This window comes from Aquarana catesbeiana, linkage group LG11 (assembly GCF_042186555.1).
Source record: "Aquarana catesbeiana isolate 2022-GZ linkage group LG11, ASM4218655v1, whole genome shotgun sequence".
NCBI lineage: Eukaryota > Metazoa > Chordata > Amphibia > Anura > Ranidae > Aquarana > Aquarana catesbeiana.
In genome coordinates, this window is record NC_133334.1 from 171420061 (window position 1) to 171439646 (window position 19586).

General features: G+C 41.8%; 1 protein-coding gene across 8 annotated transcripts in view; it reads left to right on the forward strand.

Moving 5' to 3' along the window:
• Positions 1-19586, forward strand: part of LTBP3 (latent transforming growth factor beta binding protein 3) — a 1979464-nt gene that overhangs the window by 131812 nt on the left and 1828066 nt on the right. For all 8 annotated transcript variants that reach the window (XM_073605046.1, XM_073605047.1, XM_073605043.1 and 5 more), the window contains exon 2: positions 1715-2008. In XM_073605046.1, the coding sequence (XP_073461147.1) occupies positions 1715-2008 (294 nt within the window). The remainder of the gene's footprint in view (positions 1-1714; positions 2009-19586) is intronic.

Sequence of the window (19586 nt, forward strand, 5' to 3'; positions counted from 1 at the left end):
TTTGATTATATGATATGGAACACATATCGGCTATTACTCATTTATATGTGCTGCGATGCTTATTCTGTATATGCATGAATTGTACTGTGCATTTTGATGTGTGTATATAATTTATTACCTAATACCCATGTAATAGGTAGTACAGTTTATTGTGTTGTCTACAAATAAATACGTTGATACGGATTTATCTTTTATTCAGCTATATCACTTTCCTCATACAAAGTCCCAAACTCCCTTTTTCTTTGCACTGCCCGATTAAAAAAAAACCCCTAGAAGTGCAAACAACAGTGAAATTATCCCACAGCCACTTAATAAGACATCACCTTTCATCAGGTTAAAAGAGCGTTTTGCACGCATGCGCTTTATCAAGTCTTGATAAAGCGCATAAGCGCAAAACGCATTGTCACGGCAACAGATTCCACTTGTGTTCCATGCTGGTCAGATCGGCAATAACTCTGGTCCTGGACTTCCGACCTGTGGTCGTAGTGACGTCTCTAGGGAGCGCAGACGGACTCCGGCTCAGCTCCGAAGTGTTTGGGACTCGCTTTCAGCAGCTCATTCCCACACGCCACATTGCACCCTCCTGCTTCTCAGCCTAACGGACCCAGTGGACATTAGCCCATCTGCCTGTACAACCTCCAGCATGGTATCGTATAACCCATTATGGGTTTAATTTTACATTGTGTACAACTTTGTACTGTGAACAATAAATTTTATCCTTTTAGCCTTTACCGTTGGCTCAGGTTTTATATACTTTGAGGATCTATAGTCATCCACTCCCATCCATATAGCGCTGTCATCCTTTCTGTTAGTGAAATATTGCAGCCAGTGGGTGAGCATAACAGCCAGGCAACTGCAATTTCAAAAGGACATCAGAAATAGTAGCCCATATTCTTTTTTACTTTAAAGGCTGATCGAATAGCCTTTACATCTGGAGGAAAAGAGATTGAACCTCTACATACGGAAAGGCTTATTCACCTTAAGAGCTGTGAAAATGTGGAATAGACTCTAGAACTAGTTCTGACCAGCTTAGCAGATTGTTTAAAGAAAAAAAAAAGATTTGGATGCATTCCCAAATGCACAGAATATAACTGGGTACTAATATTCACTGGTAATAACACCAGGGGTAGTTGATCCAGGAAATATCTGATTGCTTTCTGGGGGTTCAGAAAATATTTTTTTTCTCTCGTTTTGTTGTTTTGGTTTTGTTTGCCTTCCTCTGAATCAACTGTTTGCATTGGATTGTGTATATAGGGGTTTTCTATTAGTTTTTTTTTCTATTGGTTGAACTAAATGGAATTTGTGAAACTATGGGGTTGATTTACTAAAGGGAAATACACTTTGCACTGCAAGTGCACTTGAAAGTGCAGTCGCTGAAGATCCGTAGGGGACATGCAAGGAAAATAAAAAATAGCATTTTTGCTTGATTGGATGATGAAATCAGCAGAGCTTCCCCTAATTTCAGAACTTTCCCTCAGATTTACAGCGACTGCACCTCTAAGTGCACTTGCAGGGCACTTGTAGTGCAGAGTGGATTTGCCTTTAGTAAATCAACCCCATTGTAATAAATATGTGTGTATATATATATATGTATATATATATGTATGTATATATATATATATATATATATATATATATATATATATATATATATATATATATATATATATATTTATGTAATAACCTTAACTGATATTTTTGTATCTTCATACAGTGGTTTGCCCAATACCCTGCATGAATGGTGGCCAGTGCTCTTCCAACAATCACTGCCTGTGCCCATCTGAATTCACAGGAAGATTTTGTCAGTTCCCTGCTGTACCTGGAGGTAGTGGATCACGAAGCCAGGGTGAGGTAACTGAAACAGAAGGAATAGAGCCATCATCAGGAAAACATGCAGTATATGCTGTGCAAGTGATTACTGGAGATGATGATCCCGAAGGGAGAGGCGTGAAAATCAGTCAGTCAGCTCTTACTGTACCACTGGGACCTGGACACAGTTCTTCAGAAGGTATTTTACATTATAATAATAATGCAAGCATGTTTTTATATGTAACAAGTATTGTTTGTTTGTTTCTACTATTTTTGGATTTTTAAGGGACCTATTGAAACCTTTAGCCCGGGTTCACACCTATGCGAATTAGATGTGCGTTTCCCCACATCTAATTTGCATAGTAGGAGAATGTGACTGGCTCCCTATGGAGCCAAATCACATATCTCCGGGGCGGCTGCGGAACGCACTGCACAAAAACGCTGTGCGTCTTTGGCTCCGTTTCAGGGCCGAATTCAGGCATAGAATCGGCCCTGATTCATCCCTGAAACGGGGAACAGGGACGCACAGCGCTCCTGTGCGATCCGCTGCCCGGTATAGTGTGAACCCGGGCTTAAAGAACTACATGAAATAATTACTTACATGTCACAATATAAAGCAACTGTATATGTTAAAACCACAGGTCTTTTTATAAATTGACGGTGACTAAGAATGTTCTCTCAGGATCAGTTCACACTACAATTTCTGCGTTCTGGATGTGTTTCTGCATGCACGCTCTTGGTGCACTCCACTGCTTTTTGGATATGTCCCAACGCCTTTTTCCCCTCTTTTTCTTTACTTTAGCTGAGGACATGTGCTTTCTGGTGTGTTTTTGATGCATTTTGCCACTTTCCAGATGCATTCCATATAGAAAAAATGCAACATGTTCTGCTTTTGTTGACTGCACTGGAATGTACTGCACTGATGTGAACTAGGACCATTGGAATAAATGTTAAACACTGTCCATGTGTTTTCAATGCAGAATAAAAATGCACTGGGCTGCATCTGGTGTAACCAGCCCTCAAGTATAAGAGGAAGCTGAAGGCAAATCTATGACTGACAATGATGTATTTTTAGACTGACTGATTACAGGAGGAGGGACTGAGCTGTGTAATTGATTTCTACACTAGTGGGTCACCCAGGGAAACAAAGCAGGGGCCTGAGGTGTATGAGACAAATATTGTACACAAAGCCAAGAACATAAAGGCTACTATGTAGACTAGTAGAGATCTACTTTCTTGTTATAGGGGTAGTAATGAAGCATCACAGCTGCTCTGCCCACTACTGCCCACTACTGCTGAATCCATTTTTTTGACTGGTTCACTTCATCCCCCTTCTGGTTTTGTCTGGTGCTACACCCAACTGAAGTTTTTCACAAGTCATTTAATATAATGTCCTGTTTTGACTGATGACCATATGCACTTCCGCTGGTAGCTGGTAACCATACCGATTATTGGTTAGTTTTATGAAACATTTAAAGACTACATAAGTAAATGTAAAAAAATATTAAAATATGTTAACAAATTTGAAAATCAATATTAAGCAGTTATGTATACACATATACAGTGCATATATTCATTTACAAAAATACAATTTAAAATATATTCACAGTGTTAACCATGTAGGTTGAAGTATAGGTAGAGCTGCATAATCCACAGAATTTTGTTCTGGTGTCTTTAATGCATCTAGAGTTTGCCTTGTAGCTAAATTGTCCACAACTGTAGAGGGTTCATTTAGCTCAGCTATGGTTTACATGCCTAAAAGGTGCTCCAGCCATGAGGTATTTAAAAAAAAAAAAAAAAAATATATATATATATATATATATATATATATTCAATATAAAGCAGTTATGTATACATATACATATATTAATTAACCAAAATTATATTTTAGAATATTTTCACAGTGTTAAACATGTAGGTTGAAGTATTTAGTTGCACACATTTGCAAATACATACGTAAGCTGCAGGCCCCGGCAAAGCACCCTGTATCCTGCAGACCCTACCTCTAACTTTTAAGTCTCCACAGTGGGAGCACATGCATTCTGATGGATAGATGAAGGGCAGGTGACTGGTGGGAGCACACCCCTCAAAGGCGCAGGAACACACTGAAAACCCAGCACATTGCACTATGGTAGCAAAAGTGTCAGTGAGTTGCCTGACCAATATGTCAACAATACAAAAAAAGGTCAATGCCCCCACCTATAACTCGTCTTCACAGCAAGGAGCGCTGGAAGGGCAAACGCATGTCAAATAAAACCAAGGAATTTCCAAGCTCAACTTACCAACCAGCCTGCCACCAACCAAATTGACCTGTCTAACAGTATGCGTTAAAAACAGGGGTTTAGTTGCACACATTTGAAAATACATGCATAAGCTGCAGGCCCAGGCAAGGCACCCTGTATCCTGCAGACCCTACCCCTAACTTTTAAGAGTCTCCACAGTGGGAGCACAGTGGTAAGTATAGGTAGAGCCCCATAATCCACAGAATTTTGTTTAGGTGTCTTTAATGCATCTAGAGTTTGCCTTGTAGCGAAATTGCTCACGACTGTGGAGGGTTAGTTTAGCTCAGTTATGGTTTACATAAAAGGTGGTCCATTTATTTAACCACTTGACCACTGGGCACTTAAACCCCCTTCCTAACCAGACCAATTTTCAGCTTTCAGTGTTCTCACATTTTGAATGACAATTACTCAGTCATGCAACACTGTACCCATATGAAATTTTCATCCTTTTTTTCACACAAATAAAGTTTTCTTTTGGTGGTATTTGATCACCTCTGGGTTTTTTATTTTTTGTGCTATAAATGGAAAAAATGCATTTTTCTTCATTTCTATTATAAAATTTTGCAAATAAGTAAATTTTCTTCATAAATTTGGGCCAAAATTTATACTGCTACATATCTTTGGTAAAAATAACCCAAATTAGTGGATATTATTTAGTCTGTGTGAAAGTTATAGCGTCTACAAGCTATGGTGCCAATCACTGGAAATTGATCACATCTGATCACACCCGATGTACTGACAGCATTTCTAATTTCATTTCTAATTTCTTGAGACCCTAACAAGCCAGAAAAGTACAAATACCCCCCAAATGACCCCTTTTTGGAAAGTAGACATTCCAAGGTATTTAGTGAGAGGCATGGTTAGTTTCTGAAGTTGTAATTTTTTCCCACAATTCTTTACAAAATGAAGATTTTTTTTTATTTTTATTTTTTTTCATACCAAATTGTCATTATAACAGGTTATTTCTCTCACATGGCATGTACATTCCACAAATTACACCCCAAAATATATTTTAATATTCCTCCTGTGTATGGCGATACCACATGTGTGAGACTTTTAAACAGCCTGGCCACATACAGAGGCCCAACAGTGAAGTAGCACCTTCAGGCGTTCTAGGAGCATAAATTACACATCTAATCTCTCAACCACATATTACACTTTTGAAGGCCCTGGAGCACCAGGACAATGGAAACGGCCATAAAGTGACCCCATTTTGGAAAGCAAACACACCAACGTATAATCCATGAGGCATAATGAGTCTTTAGAACTGTTCATTTTTTCCAGAAGTTTTTAGAAAATGTGGAAAAAAATGAAAACGCATTTTTTTTTACACAAAGTTGTCCATTTATAAGATATTTCCAACAGATGGCATGTACGTAGAAAAAATTACACCCCAAAATATATTCTGCTACTCCTCCTGAGTATGGCTATACCACGTGTGAGACTTTTACGAAGCCTGGCTACATACAGAGGCCCAACATTGAAGTAGCACCTTCAGGCATTCAAGGAGCATAAATTACACATCTAATCTCTCAACCACCTATTACAATTTTGAAGGTCCTGGAGCACCAGGACAATGGAAACGCCCAAAAAGTGACCCCATTTTGGAAAGCAAATACCCCAACGTATAATCTATGAGGAATAATGAGTCTTTTGAACGGTTTATTTTTTCCAGAAGTTTTTAGAATATTTGGAAAAAAAATGAAAACGCATTTTTCTTACACAGAGTTGTCCATTTATAAGATATTTTCAACAGATAGCATGTAGATAGCAACAATGACACCCCAAATATATTCTGCTACTCCTGAGTAAGGCGATACCACATGTGTGAGCTTTTTACACAGCCTGGCCACATAGAGGCCCAAAAGGAGCACCATCAGGTGTTCTAGGGACATAAATTATGCATCTAATTTCCTTACAATCTGCTGAGCAAAGGGTAAACAAAAGATTACCTGTGGTTTTGGTAGTGCATTTGTCCACAGGAGTAGAGCCCTGATCCAGGCAGCAGGCAGGGACATGGTCAGCGACGGTGAATGAAATTATCTAGGCAGGAATATTGTCCATAGTCAGTACAGGCTGGGATACTGTCCATATACAGTCCAGGGTCAGTGCAAGTAGAGACATTGCCAGCAGTGCCAAAATATTGGTCCTGGTAGTAAGCAGGAACATGGTTCAAGTAGCAGGCCAGGAAAGAATGGGGATGGGTAGAGGCTTCTCCCACCCAAATCTCTTTGAACCCTCTGAGTCTCCAGACCCTAATCCAGGAATGAGAAAACTAAAAAATTTGTTTCTTCATCCAGAAAAACAATTCTGAAGCCCCTCACATATGTGAGACCCCTGTGTTCCCACTAGCATTGCAGGGTAAAAGATCAGTCCAAGGGGCAGACAAGAAACGTGGTCAAACAGTCCAGGGTCAGTTCCAGATCAGGCAGAGGTAGGTACAGTTTAGCATTAGGCAGAAGCTTGGTTGTATAACAGGTCAGAGTCAGTTCCGGAGAAGGCAGAGTATGTTTAGCGTTAGGCAGAAGCTTGGTCATATAACAGGCCAGGGTTGGTTCCGGAGAAGGCAGAGGTATGTACAGTTCAGTGCAGTGGCATAAGGGGTGTGGAGGAAAATGACAGGAATTACGTTTTTCCTCTACTCTTTTGGCCTGCACGGACACCTGGGGCACTCAGCATCGCATTTCTTAATCAATGTTGGCTATGCTTTGTTGCCCTTCTTTTGACAACTAGTGCTGCCCTTTTTCCCTCCCGGTCTGTTTTTCTTAATACCTCTAGCCTCATTGTTCTTGTAATGTCATATTTAGGGCAGAGGACCTTCAAAGATGGCCGAAGTTTGGTCACTTATGTCTGACGCTGATAATGTTTTTCTCTGTATGAGTTGCCTTGAGCTATAAGGCCTCTGTAGTGCACCGCTCATGGCACAGGATTTTCCAAAATGGCCGCCGGTCATTCTTGCATACCTGATGCGCCTGACGTCTCACCTTACATAGAAGCCGGGATACGCGCGCATGCGCAGTTGCCTTTTTTCGGTCCGCAGCGTGACGGCGAGTCAGACGCCGTCACGCTGGAGAGGTTTAAAAGCGGGGATTCCCCCGCCAGTCTCTGTCACTTCTTTGGATGATATGCTGGGCAGATGGACGCTATCTATCTAAGTGCCGCTGAGAACGGTTGTAATCACTAATAGTAAGTGTTTTTTTCTTTTGGTCATTTCTCTACTCGTCAGTAGAACTGGATCCTTTTCATACAAATCAAATTCAGGGATTTAAACTCAGTCAATCCCCTCTCTTTACTTATACCCCCAGGTTCTTTTGTGGTGGGCTGCAGTTATACCTCCAGGCTTAGCTATCCACAGGTTAATTGTGGTGATCTTGGCCCTATTTGCTGCCCATTATTTTCTGCCGTCCTGCTGCATCATAAGGACCATCGGTTTATATACACAGCAACTTGGCGTTTCACCATCCTTCGGATGTAATGTTTGGATTACTTGTAAATTGATTCTATTCAAAGGTATATAATTTTACCTCCATCTTGGATGACATCTTTATTCTTAAGTTTAGCGTTTTTTGCTAATTAACCTTATACATATATACATAAAGAAGCTTCTTTTTGCTAATTTTCTTGCTTTCAAATTTTCTCTCTTTCGAAAAATTTTATTTTTAGAAACTTTTTTATCCCTCTCTGCATGCCTTTTTAATGAGGCTCAGACTGAAGAGCAAAACATCAGTCAAGCACTAATCTACTTCTCACTATATTTCCCTCTTTACGGGTAAGATCCAAAAGGAATCTGTGATGAGATGTATTATGTGGTGTTTGTAGTTATTATTTTTTTTTTTTTTTTTCTATTAATGTAAATATATATATATATTTTTTGATTTATCTGTATTAATATGTTTATGAATTATTGTTTTTCCCTTCATGATTAAACCTAAAACAATTTATGATTAAGATATATTCAGCAGACATGTATTTCTCATTTTCATATATATGTTTTTACCTTTATAGCCGATCATAATACCATAATATATCTCCTGAAGAAGCTTAGGAAAGCGAAACATGTTGAGAAAGTGGTATTAATTTCTGCATCCATGAAATGAATTTTCTGTATTTACTTTGTAAATCTATTTCTAAATGTTTTGTCTTTAGTCAATGTCTGTTTTTTTGAAAACATTGTTTAATAAAGGAATTGTTTTATCTTACATTCTCTACCTCATTGACCCCAGCACCGCTTAAAAGTCCCTGGGGCCTTTCTATGGCCTCAAAGCCCATATCTGTTTTGTTCTAAAATTATATTTTGGGACGAGGTGCTTCTGGATCTTTCCTCCCTTCCAATATCTTCCAATATTCTACGTTTACCATACTTCCCTAATAATGTAGAGAAGTATGGTAAGGGCAGAAACAGTCACCTATACAGAGGCCTGGTTGGGAAGGACATTGGGGACAATAATACGTGGTGTCTCTTCTAACTCCTCCTCTGGAGCACACCCGGTATTTCTTCTGACGTCTGTGGCCTGTTTCACGGGGGGGGAGTATTTTCTCAGGAAAGTGGCATTCGTGGAGTCTGCTCACGGAATCAGAGCGAATATTTTCTGGTGGGCTTTCAGGGTACAAAGGGGCGGAGATAACTTGTTATTGGTAGTGCAGAAAGGATAGGGGGGTCTGGGTAGATTTTTGGTAAATAACATAAGTGTTATACATGGCCAAACTGAACAAATGGACACTTTTTTTATACCAATGGCAGGATTTTCTTGTGAGAAGGTAGGGTTGAATCATCTGATCATGTAATTCCACTCCCCCCATGAACAAATTATAGTCATAGACACAAGCTGGTTTCTGGATTGGGCCAATTCTTCTGGGGACTTCTACGTAGGTGTCGTTATGGATTGATGTGAGCATGTGGATGTTTCGTCTGTCCCTCCACTTGACAGCCAATAGCTCCTGGTTCTGCAAAGACGCCATCTCCCCTCGTCGTAGCCTTTCATTGACGAGTTTTTGCGGGAAGCCCTTTCTGTTGGCTCTAACTGTACCACAAGCTGGGGTGTCCCTCCGGTGAAGATTGCGGAAGAGGGGCAAGCTCGTATAAAAATTATCCACATAATGATGGTGTCCCTTTCCAAGGCATGGATAGACAAGCTCCCAGACAACTTTTCCGCTGGCTCCATTATACTCTGGGCATTCAGGGGGATGCAGTTGGGAGTCCTTCCCTTCGTACACAAGGAAGGCATAGATGTAGCCCGTGGCTCAGTCACAAAGTTTGTACATTTTTAACCCCATATTGGGATCTTTTGCTGGGAATAAACTGTTTGATGCCCAGCTTGCTTGAGAATTTTACAAGGGACTCATCCACAGAGATATTCTGGTCGGGGGTATATAACTGGGGGAATTTTTCAGAGAAATAATTTAGGAGTGTCCGGATTTTAAAAAATTTGTCAAGAAACAAGGGTGGGGGACTTATGATTGTTAGGTGGGTGTGTCACTATGCAAGAGTGATTGAGTGATTCCTCTGAGGGAATGGATTAGGAGCTCCAGGCCGCGTGTCAGGAGGCGAGTGAGCTGGCGTGCGGAGGTGTATAGTACAGCACTAGCACTAGCACAAAGAGCGGCTTCAGAAGGATTCAGCGTTCCGGCTCTTCTCTTCTAAGCATCTGTTCTAAGTATCCAGTATTAGCGCATCCAGTATCAGTGCCGCATGTTCCTTCATTATACCGGAAGATTGCTGGAGTGCTGTGCTCTCGGAGGGGATGTTGGTCAGACCGGGAGTCCACAGTCAGCCCGCAGACAGACAACCCGGCGGGTAGTCCATCTCCCTTCTCCCTGCTCTCCCTACATGGATCGCACGGGCTGCATGAACTTTGCATGAACTTTCCATACTACCTAGCCTTCCTAGCCTTCCTCGTTCCTCCTCTCACACTCTTGATCCTCGGTATACAGGGGGGGCGCTGAGCCGAGCTGTTCCTCACCGAACATCGCTGCAATCCTTGCATCCTTGCATCCCTGTATCAAGGAGGTACAGGTAAGGTGGACAAGGTGGACTAGGAGGAGATATTTGTTATTTTATGTTATTGGAGTATACAGAGATATTCTAGGAAGCCCTTACCTAACTACCTATCTAACTACATTCTTATTGATCTAACTGATTGATCTAACTGATCTAATTGACCTACCTGCTGAGGCTCTAACCCATCTAACCCATCTGTTGACTACGGAGACATGCTGCAAAGCTGTAAGGCTTGCTTACTACTAATTTCTAACTACCCGCTGATGCTGAACGCTGAACCACCTGCTCGCTCACCCGCTCACCCTTCACTTCTTAGCATCCCCCAACCTGCAGTGTTGATTGAGGTTTTTTTTTTTTTTTTTTTTTTTTTTTTGGAGTGTGGTGTTTTGGTGACTTATTTATTCCACAAGGTAAAGCGGGGCTGTTACCTAAATGAGTGCGAGAGCCTGGCCTGGACAAGATGGGGCAATCCTTGATATAGCTATCCCTACAATTCTACAATTATAATCTTACAACTTTTCTTTATGTGTGATCACTGCCTGCCTGCCTGACTACCAGATTGATTAACAGACTATTAGATTGCTACCAGACTGCTTCTTTAGGCTAGCCCCCCTGTTAGCAGTGTGTATTGCTGATACTGGAGGTCATCGCGGGAATAGATGTATCGGATCTATCAGATATATCAGATATACCACATATACCAGATATGTACCAGATATGCCAGATGAGTAACCGCATGAGAAACTGAACAAAAAATAAACAGGAATGGAGAAAATGTTTGAATAACTGAATAACTGAACTTTCAGATGAGCTTTCAGATGAGCAAAGCACTTTAAGGTTTTTTTTTTTAGAACACTGTTATCTCTTATCTGTTTTTGTGCCTCTCTCATCTTTGGCTTCTTGATTCTGTGGATCCTGTGGACTCTGATGGCTTTACATCGTTCTACATCAGGATAAATATGTATTAGTTATTATATACCAAGCTACATATTATACTATCATGTTATTAGGCTATCATGCCATTATAGCATTATAGCATTGTGCGCAGAAACTATCTGAGACTATTGGTATTCTTGACTTTTTTGATAGATATTATTGCCTTTTTTTTTTTTTTTTTTTGACCAAAAAATAATTTTATTTTTTTTGTTTTGTTTTTTGTTCGTCTCAGCTAGCTTTTCCCAGTAGATATTGGTATAGATTAACAGGTTAACTGGTAACTAATCTGCACATTGTCTACAATAGGCATTATACATGATATACAGTACTAGGGATGAGCCGAACACCCCCCTGTTCGGTTCGCACCAGAACATTTCAAAGGAAAAAACGCATTTAAAACTACCCGCGGCTATTGCATTGCCGACAATACACATAGAAGTTCATTGATAAAAATGGCATGGGAATTCAACACAGGGAAACCCCGAACCAAAATTTAAAAAAAAAAATGACGTGGGAGTCCCCCTAAATTCCATACCAGGCCCTTCAGGTCTGGTATGGATATTAAGGGGAACCCCGGCCAAAATTTAAAAAAAAAATGACATGGGGTTCCCCCTAAATTCCATACCAGACCCTTCAGGTCTGGTATGGATTTTAAGGGGAACCCCACGCCAAAAAAAAAAAAAAACGGCGTGGGGTCCCCCCAAAAATCCATACCAGACCCTTATCCGAGCACGCAACCTGGCAGGCCGCAGGAAAAGAGGGGGGGACGAGAGTGTGCCCCCCTTCTCCTGAACCGTACCAGGCCACATGCCCTCAACATTGGGGGGGTGCTTTGGGGTAGCCCCCAAAACACCCTGTCCCCATGTTGATGAGGACAAGGGCCTCATCCCCACAACCCTGGCCGGTGGTTGTGGGGGTCTGCGGGCGGGGGGCTTATCAGAATCTGGAAGATGAAGAAGAAGATGAAGAGAAGAGCGGGAGCCTCCCCCCATGCCATGGGTGCGGAGCAGCCCGAGGAGAAGAAGATAGAAGATGCCGCGGAGGAGATGCTGGACGAGAACGCCGGAGGAAGAACCAGAAGAGCCAGAAGAACCAGAAGAAGAAGAAGATGAAGGAAGATAGAAGAAAGAAGAAGCATTTAAATAAAGGAATTGTCAAAAACTGTCTCTTGTCATTTTTAACCTTTTTGACAGTTTTTTAGTGAAATGGTAGGGGTAAGTACCCCCTTACCATTTCACACAGGGGGGGGCCGGGATCTGAGGGTTCCCTTGTTAAAGGGGGCTTCCAGATTCCGATAAGCCCCCCGCCCGCAGACCCCCACAACCACCGGCCACGGTTGTGGGGATGAGGCCCTTGTCCTCATCAACATGGGGACAAGGTGTTTTGGGGGGCTACCCCAAAGCACCCTCCCAATGTTGAGGGCATGTGGCCTGGTACGGTTCAGGAGGGGGGGCGCACACTCGTCCCCCCCTCTTTTCCTGCGGCCTGCCAGGTTGCGTGCTCGGATAAGGGTCTGGTATGGAATTTAGGGGGAACCTCACGTCATTTTTTTTTTTAAATTTTGGCCGGGGTTCCCCTTAATATCCATACCAGACCTGAAGGGCCTGGTATGGAATTTAGGGGGACCCCCACGTCATTTTTTTTTTTAAATTTTGGCCGGGGTTCCCCTTAATATCTATACCAGACCTGAAGGGCCTGGTGTGGAATTTAGGGGGACTCCCACGTCATTTTTTTTTTAAATTTTGGTTCGGGGTTTCCCTGTGTTGAATTCCCATGCCGTTTTTATCAATGAACTTCTATGTGTATTGTCGGCAATGCAATAGCCGCGGGTAGTTTTAAATGGAATTTTTCCTTCGAAATGTCATTTTGCTGTCAGACTGTTCTAAACACGGGAAACATGCGCCCCTTTACAGGCATACTATAGACATCCCCCAGGTATGAAATTTAAAGGGATATTACACTTTTATTGTTTGACTTTAAGCATTATTAAAATCACTGCTCCTGAAAAAACGGCCGTTTTTAAAACTTTTTTTTGCATTGATCCATGTCCCCTGGGGCAGGACCCGGGTCCCCAAACACTTTTTATGACAATAACTTGCATATAAGCCTTTAAAATTAGCACTTTTGATTTCTCCCATAGACTTTTAAAGGGTGTTCTGCGGCATTCGAATTTGCCGCGAACACCCCAAATTGTTCGCTGTTCGGCGAACTTGCGAACAGCCAATGTTCAAGTCGAACATGAGTTCGACTCGAACTCGAAGCTCATCCCTATACAGTACATATGATATATGTGATATGTAAGATGCATAATTGTAATTGTACAATCACATACATTGATAACTACTAATCTGTGCTAAAATGTGGAGAGACCTTAGAGTCTCAGCGATATTCTCAGGCAATTCAGTCTAACCCAGTTTGCTTATTTATTTATTTATTTATTTATTTATTTTCTGGGATTGTTTAGTCTAGGCCCAGGTTAAGCTTCAGCTTCAGTATCTGGTTATATGTCTACTGTTTCCTCTGCTTCAACCTCTAGCTCTACCTCTACTTCCATCCCTGCTAAATCAAAAGTAAAAGCTACTTCTTCCACAGCAATAGCACGAACCACCCGTCACTCCAAACTAGCAGCCCCCCTTGTAGACACGGAGAACACTCTGGACAATCAGGACAACAATTTGGGAGAGGAAACTCTTCGAAATGTACCTGATAATAGGGTGGAAACAGCTGCTGGCCCAAGAGGGGATCCTCAAAGCACGGTAGGGGACCCGGTAGGGGACACAGAGGGTAACTTTGGGCCTACGGTTGTCCTGGGAACAGGAACTAGAAACAGTAACAACCTATTCAGGACAGAAGGAACGGAGAGTATGTTCTCTACACTACCACCCTCCCCTACCGGCTATACTGCCCCTTTAGTGGGATTAGTAGAAGGGAGCGACAGGGCGATCACATTAGCTAGAACAAATAACTGTGTAGTGGACTCAGGAACCTACATGGGTGATATAGTAAACGATCCGCTTATAGTCGCTAACTCTGAGACGCCTCTTGCTCTACATAATACAGCCATACCCCATAATAAAGACGCCGCTCTGATTTCAGTTTCAGCTTCTCCAGAAGACACAGCTATGGATCTTCAATCACGTACCTTCAAGAGAGATTGGAAATATTGCTAATCAACAATCAGATAAGGGAGTATTGGCTCCTTTAAATTCAACACAATTTAGATCTTGCCACTTATGGACAGAAGACCCAGAGATGAGGGCAATATTGCTCTCACTCCCTACCAATTAAGATCTAGCATTACTTCCAAACAGAGGAGATTTGGAAGCGGTGGCACAACGTCTAGAAGGAGCTCTACGGAAGGAGATTTCTGAGGTGAGGGAACAGTTGGATATCGTCGAGACTCGGGTATCTAACCTAGAATCTAACTTAGAATCTGCAGTAGAAAACGCAAATATACGGATGCATAAATTGGTACTAACGTGGCCGTACAGCAAAAGTTTACCTCAATTCTTCTTCGGGTAGATGATTTGGAAAATCAAAGCCAGAGGAACAATATCAGGTTTAGAGGTATCCCCGAAAATGTTGAAGATACAGAGCTGAGACCTATGGTACAGTCTATCTGTAACAATATTTTGGGTAAACCCCAACTAAATGAACTCATAATAGATAGAGTACATTGAGTCACTCCATACAGAAGCTACCGGGGGTCGGGTCCACGCGATGTTCTTTGCCGCATACATTTTTTCAATATAAAGGAAGAGATCATGCATCGAGCATGGCAGTTAGGTCAGATTGAACATGCTGGAGCAAGGATATTGATCCTCTCGGATATATCAAGAAATACACGACGTATGAAAGGATGTATGTGTCCACTCTTGGACCAGATTAAAGCATCTGGGGAAACTTATTCTTGGGGGCATCCATTTCATTTGAAGGTCAAGAAAGAGAATCACTCTTTTTTCTTCACACCCAAGACCAACTTCAAGATTTGTTTACATTTTTGGGGTGTGAACCAATACAAGTCCCTACTTGGTTAGATTTTACCTGAGTTTCGAGTTTGAGTTTGCTTGGGTTTTTTTTTCTGTGTATACCTTAGTATATCATGTTGGGCATGATATTTTATTAAATAGACTCCTTAATCTAGCTAGGCTTTTGGTTTCTATTTATAGGCCTGGAGAAGTGAGTATGCATTATGAACACCCTTGGAGGAGGACTCTTTATAGTACAGGTTTTTTTTTTTCTTTTTAGTGATATCATCAGCACTGCAAGGGCACACCCCCAAATAGGTATCTCCCAGTCCCATTGGGCTAGGTTGGGAGAGATGAAGGTTTTTTTCCCCTTTTTTTTCTTTTTTTTTGTTTGTTTATGTTTTTTCAGTGGTCTCTTCGTTTTCTCACCCCCCCTCCTCCCATCGCTGTCCCCACCCTCCCCTTTTGTCTTTGTTTTTTGGGGGAGTCATGGAACCTGACCATCCTGGGGCACAACTGACCTCCCCGGTGAGGTTAACTTTCCTTAATGTAAGAGGCCTTAATGTCCCGGAAAAAAGGTCCAGGTTATTGAGAGATTTGACCAAAATGCGGAGTCAGATTGTTTTTCTTCAGGAAACACATTTTCAGGCCAGGAAAATTCCAAAACTGACTAGCAAGTTCTGTTCCATGGTCGCCAGGCACATACATCGCAGATGAACAAGGTAGATTTTTGATTGTCAAGGGTGCAATTGGGGCTACCCGGGTAACTTTGGTCAATGTATATCTTTCAATTTCGAATCAGTTGCTGTTCTTAAGGTCACTGACTCCCCTGATTTTAGAGCACACTGATGGTGTACTGATTGTAGGAGGGGATTTTAATTTTGCATATGATTCACTTCTAGATGTTTCAAAGGGGGTATCTCATTTATCATTCTCTTATTTAAAGCAACTGAAGGCAGAATTAAATCTTCTTCAATCTGTAGATGTATGGCGTCTACAACACCCTAATGTTAGAGATTATACTTTTTTCTCCCCAGTACATTCAACATATTCAAAAAACGACTACCTTTTTATCATTCAGAAAGATCTGGACAGAGTTCGAGTCACTTCGATTGAACCAATTTTGCTTGCCGACCATGGACCGGTTCAAATGGACATAGACTTAAATACAGTAGCTACAGGGAACTGGTCTTGGAGGCTCAATGATACACTGTTAAAGGACCCTATCACTATGAGCGGGGTCCTTCTGGGTTTAGAAGAATATTTCAGTCAGAATGATTAACCTAATACGCCCCCCACAGTATTGTGGGAGGCACACAAATGCTTTATAAGAGGAAAATTCCTTAAAAACGGAGCGAGGATAAAGAAATTGAGGCGGTCCGAAACTGCGTCATTATTTCTGAGGATCCGTAAACTTGAGGCTATACATAAAAAACACTTGCTTTACAGACACAGAAAGAATTACTCACCTTACGTTAGCAGTATAATCAAATTGTAAATACTAAAGTGAAGGAAAAACTATGCCGACATAAACAGTCTATGAATATGGAAATAAACCAGGGGTTCTCTCAGCTAGGGCACTGAAAGGGTCACAAACGAAACTCAATTACATCCGAATGGGGCACCAAGTTGTCAGACCCACCCAAGAATTTCAAAAATTCTACCAGAAGCTTTACAACCTTCCTAACACACAAATCCAGCAAGATGTATCACGGGCAGATTTGATATCTACTTTTTTGATATCTTCAAGTATGCCCTCTCTCTCGTCAGAGGTAACAGAGGGAGTGGAAGCACCTATAACAGAGAAAGAATTGGCTATGACAATAGAATCCTCTAAATTAGGGAAGGCCCCTGGCCCAGATGGGCTAAATCTTGCTTACTATAAAACTTTTCAAGATGTTCTCTCTCCATACTTCTTACGTACCGATAACTCTATTTCAGCTAACTGTAAGCTAACAGATGACGCTCTGAGGGCTCATATTATGGTCATCCCTAAGCCAAACAAAGACCATACCCAATGTGGGAATTATCGCCCCATAGCACTCTTAAATGCTGATCTAAAATTGTTTTCTAAAATTCTAGTGAGTAGGCTACTGCCGTATATTCCTCATCTTGTTCACGCAGACCAGGCAGGCTTTATCCCTCAGAGAGAGACCAGGTACAATATTGTAAGGGCAATAGATCTGATCCACTTCACCCGATCGGAGGCCAGACCTTTTTTGCTCCTATCAACAGATGCAGAAAAGGCCTTCGATCGGGTGGACTGGCAGTTCTTACGACTTACCCCCAGACATATTGGCTTGGGGTCACGAATGCAGTCCTGGATCCATGCATTATACACTGCCCCCACAGCCTCTGTGCTGGTGAATGGGGTCCGATCAGACTATTTTTCTTTGTCCAATGGGACAGCACAGGGCTGCCCTCTTTCCCCATTAATTTTTGTGTTAACTCTAGAACCCTTTCTCTGCAAAGTTAGATTAGACCCTTTGATCAGTGGAATACAGGTCTCAAGCATGGAGGATAAAATCGCTGCGTATGCAGATGATCTTTTATTTTTTCTCTCTGATCCAGAGGCTTCTCTACCTCGTTTATTTTAGTGTTTTGCTCAGTATAAGGATCTTTCTCATTTTTCTATAAACAAGGTTAAAAGCGAAGCGATGAGTATTCTTCTCCCCACGGAGTGTATTGTAAAGCTACAAGGCCTCGACCGGTTTAAATGGGTTCAGTCTTTTTTTGAAATATCTGGGGGTTAAATTAACGCCGGAAACTGCCTCATTATATGAGATTGATTTTTGTCCATTATTATCTAAAATGCGATCACATCTTCAACTACTACGACGAGCCGAGAAAATGAAGTTCAATGTTTCCGAGCATGTGTGATTTTTTGCGTGTCCGAATTGCATACAGACGAACGCATTTTCAGATAGGAACTTTTTCCGACTGAAAAAAAGAGAACCTGCTCTCAATCTTTTGCTGGCTGGAATTCTGCCAGCAAAAGTCTGATGGACCATAAACACGGTCGGAATTTCTGACCAAAAGCTCACATCCAACTTTTGCTGGTGGAATTTCTGATCGCGTGTACGGGGCATTAAGGGTTAACTACTGCAGCTTCCCAGACCAGAACTCAGACATCACCAGGTGATTTGTTCATCAAACCCCAGTCATGCCAGAAGCAGGACAATGAAAAAAAGTTCTGTTCAGGACAGAAACAAGAGGTAGGACTCTGTAACAGATTCTGAAAATATTCTGCAGTGTACACAGATCACCCAAGGGAATAGTAATATCACCATTGCATCTTTAACAAAAGTGGAGTACACGCCCAAACATGTGCCTTATACAATCCCAGGCTTCTGTGGAGCTCAAAAAGGCATCCCAGGTGCCATATGGGGATCCATTCAACCTAGAAAAACATCATTGAAGGAAGAAAGATGCAGCATGCATTACAGAGACAAAAAGGCAATAGAATCAGGCACATTACAGGTTACATACCAGATAGCCACAGCCATGGTGTCACTTCTGGGAACAGCCATGCATTTAGCAGAGCATTAATCCCAATGCCAGCCATAACACCCACGCAAGAAGTTGATTTAAGGGTCCATACAGCGGGGTCTCACCTGGGGAGCAACAAGTGGATGGTCACAAGTTTATTGCAGCCAGATAAGGGGTGCTTGGCCCTACTAGGTGAGGAGGAAAAGAGAGGAACGCCGGCCTGAGAGCGGGAGTCAAATTTATGAGGTCCTGCAGGTGGGGGTATGGGTGGAGCATACCCAGTAGTAGGCTGACATGGAGCCGTCAGGAAATATATACTGTATACTGTATATACTGTAATATAATTTTTTTGAAAATTCTTTTTTATTCATTTTTTAAGCATACTAATAACAACAGGCCACATTTGCGGCCGACAACCACCGACTATAACACAGTTGCCGGTGGACATTTACATACAAAAACACAAACATAAATCAAGCATAAATTTAAACCCCCCCTCGCTCCCCCCCAAACAAGGAAGCTTTTGCCTAGATATATACTGTCCAAGTTGGCCTCCAACTGGAGGAAGGCACTAGGAGACACCGCACCCTCGCTGTCTAACAACTTGGGTCGTGATGCTATATACAGTCCAAAGCATGACCCGGCTCCCCCAGCACCAAGAATTTCATATGAAGAAATAACTCTCCCCCCCTACAAGTGACCAGTTATCCTAATTATTATTATTATTATTATTATACAGTATTTATATAGCGCCAACAGTTTACGTAGCGCTTTACAACTTGAGGGTAGACAGTACAAATACAATACAATTTGATACAGTAGGAATCAGAGGGCCCTGCTCCTTAGAGCTTACAATCTAAGAGATCCTAATGCAGAATTATCAATATTTCTCCTGTATGTCAGTCATATACATCTTCCTTTGTGGCCTCATACACCAATATCAATAGCTATAGGTTATCTGTAATTAATCTTATACCGTATCCACCGATGCCATCCAACCCCCCACACCTTGTCAAATTTGGTCAGTGTCCCCCCTACTGAAATAAGTGGCTTTATAAAATGGTACTGCCTTATTAACCAATGCCTTCCAGGACTCCAGGGTTG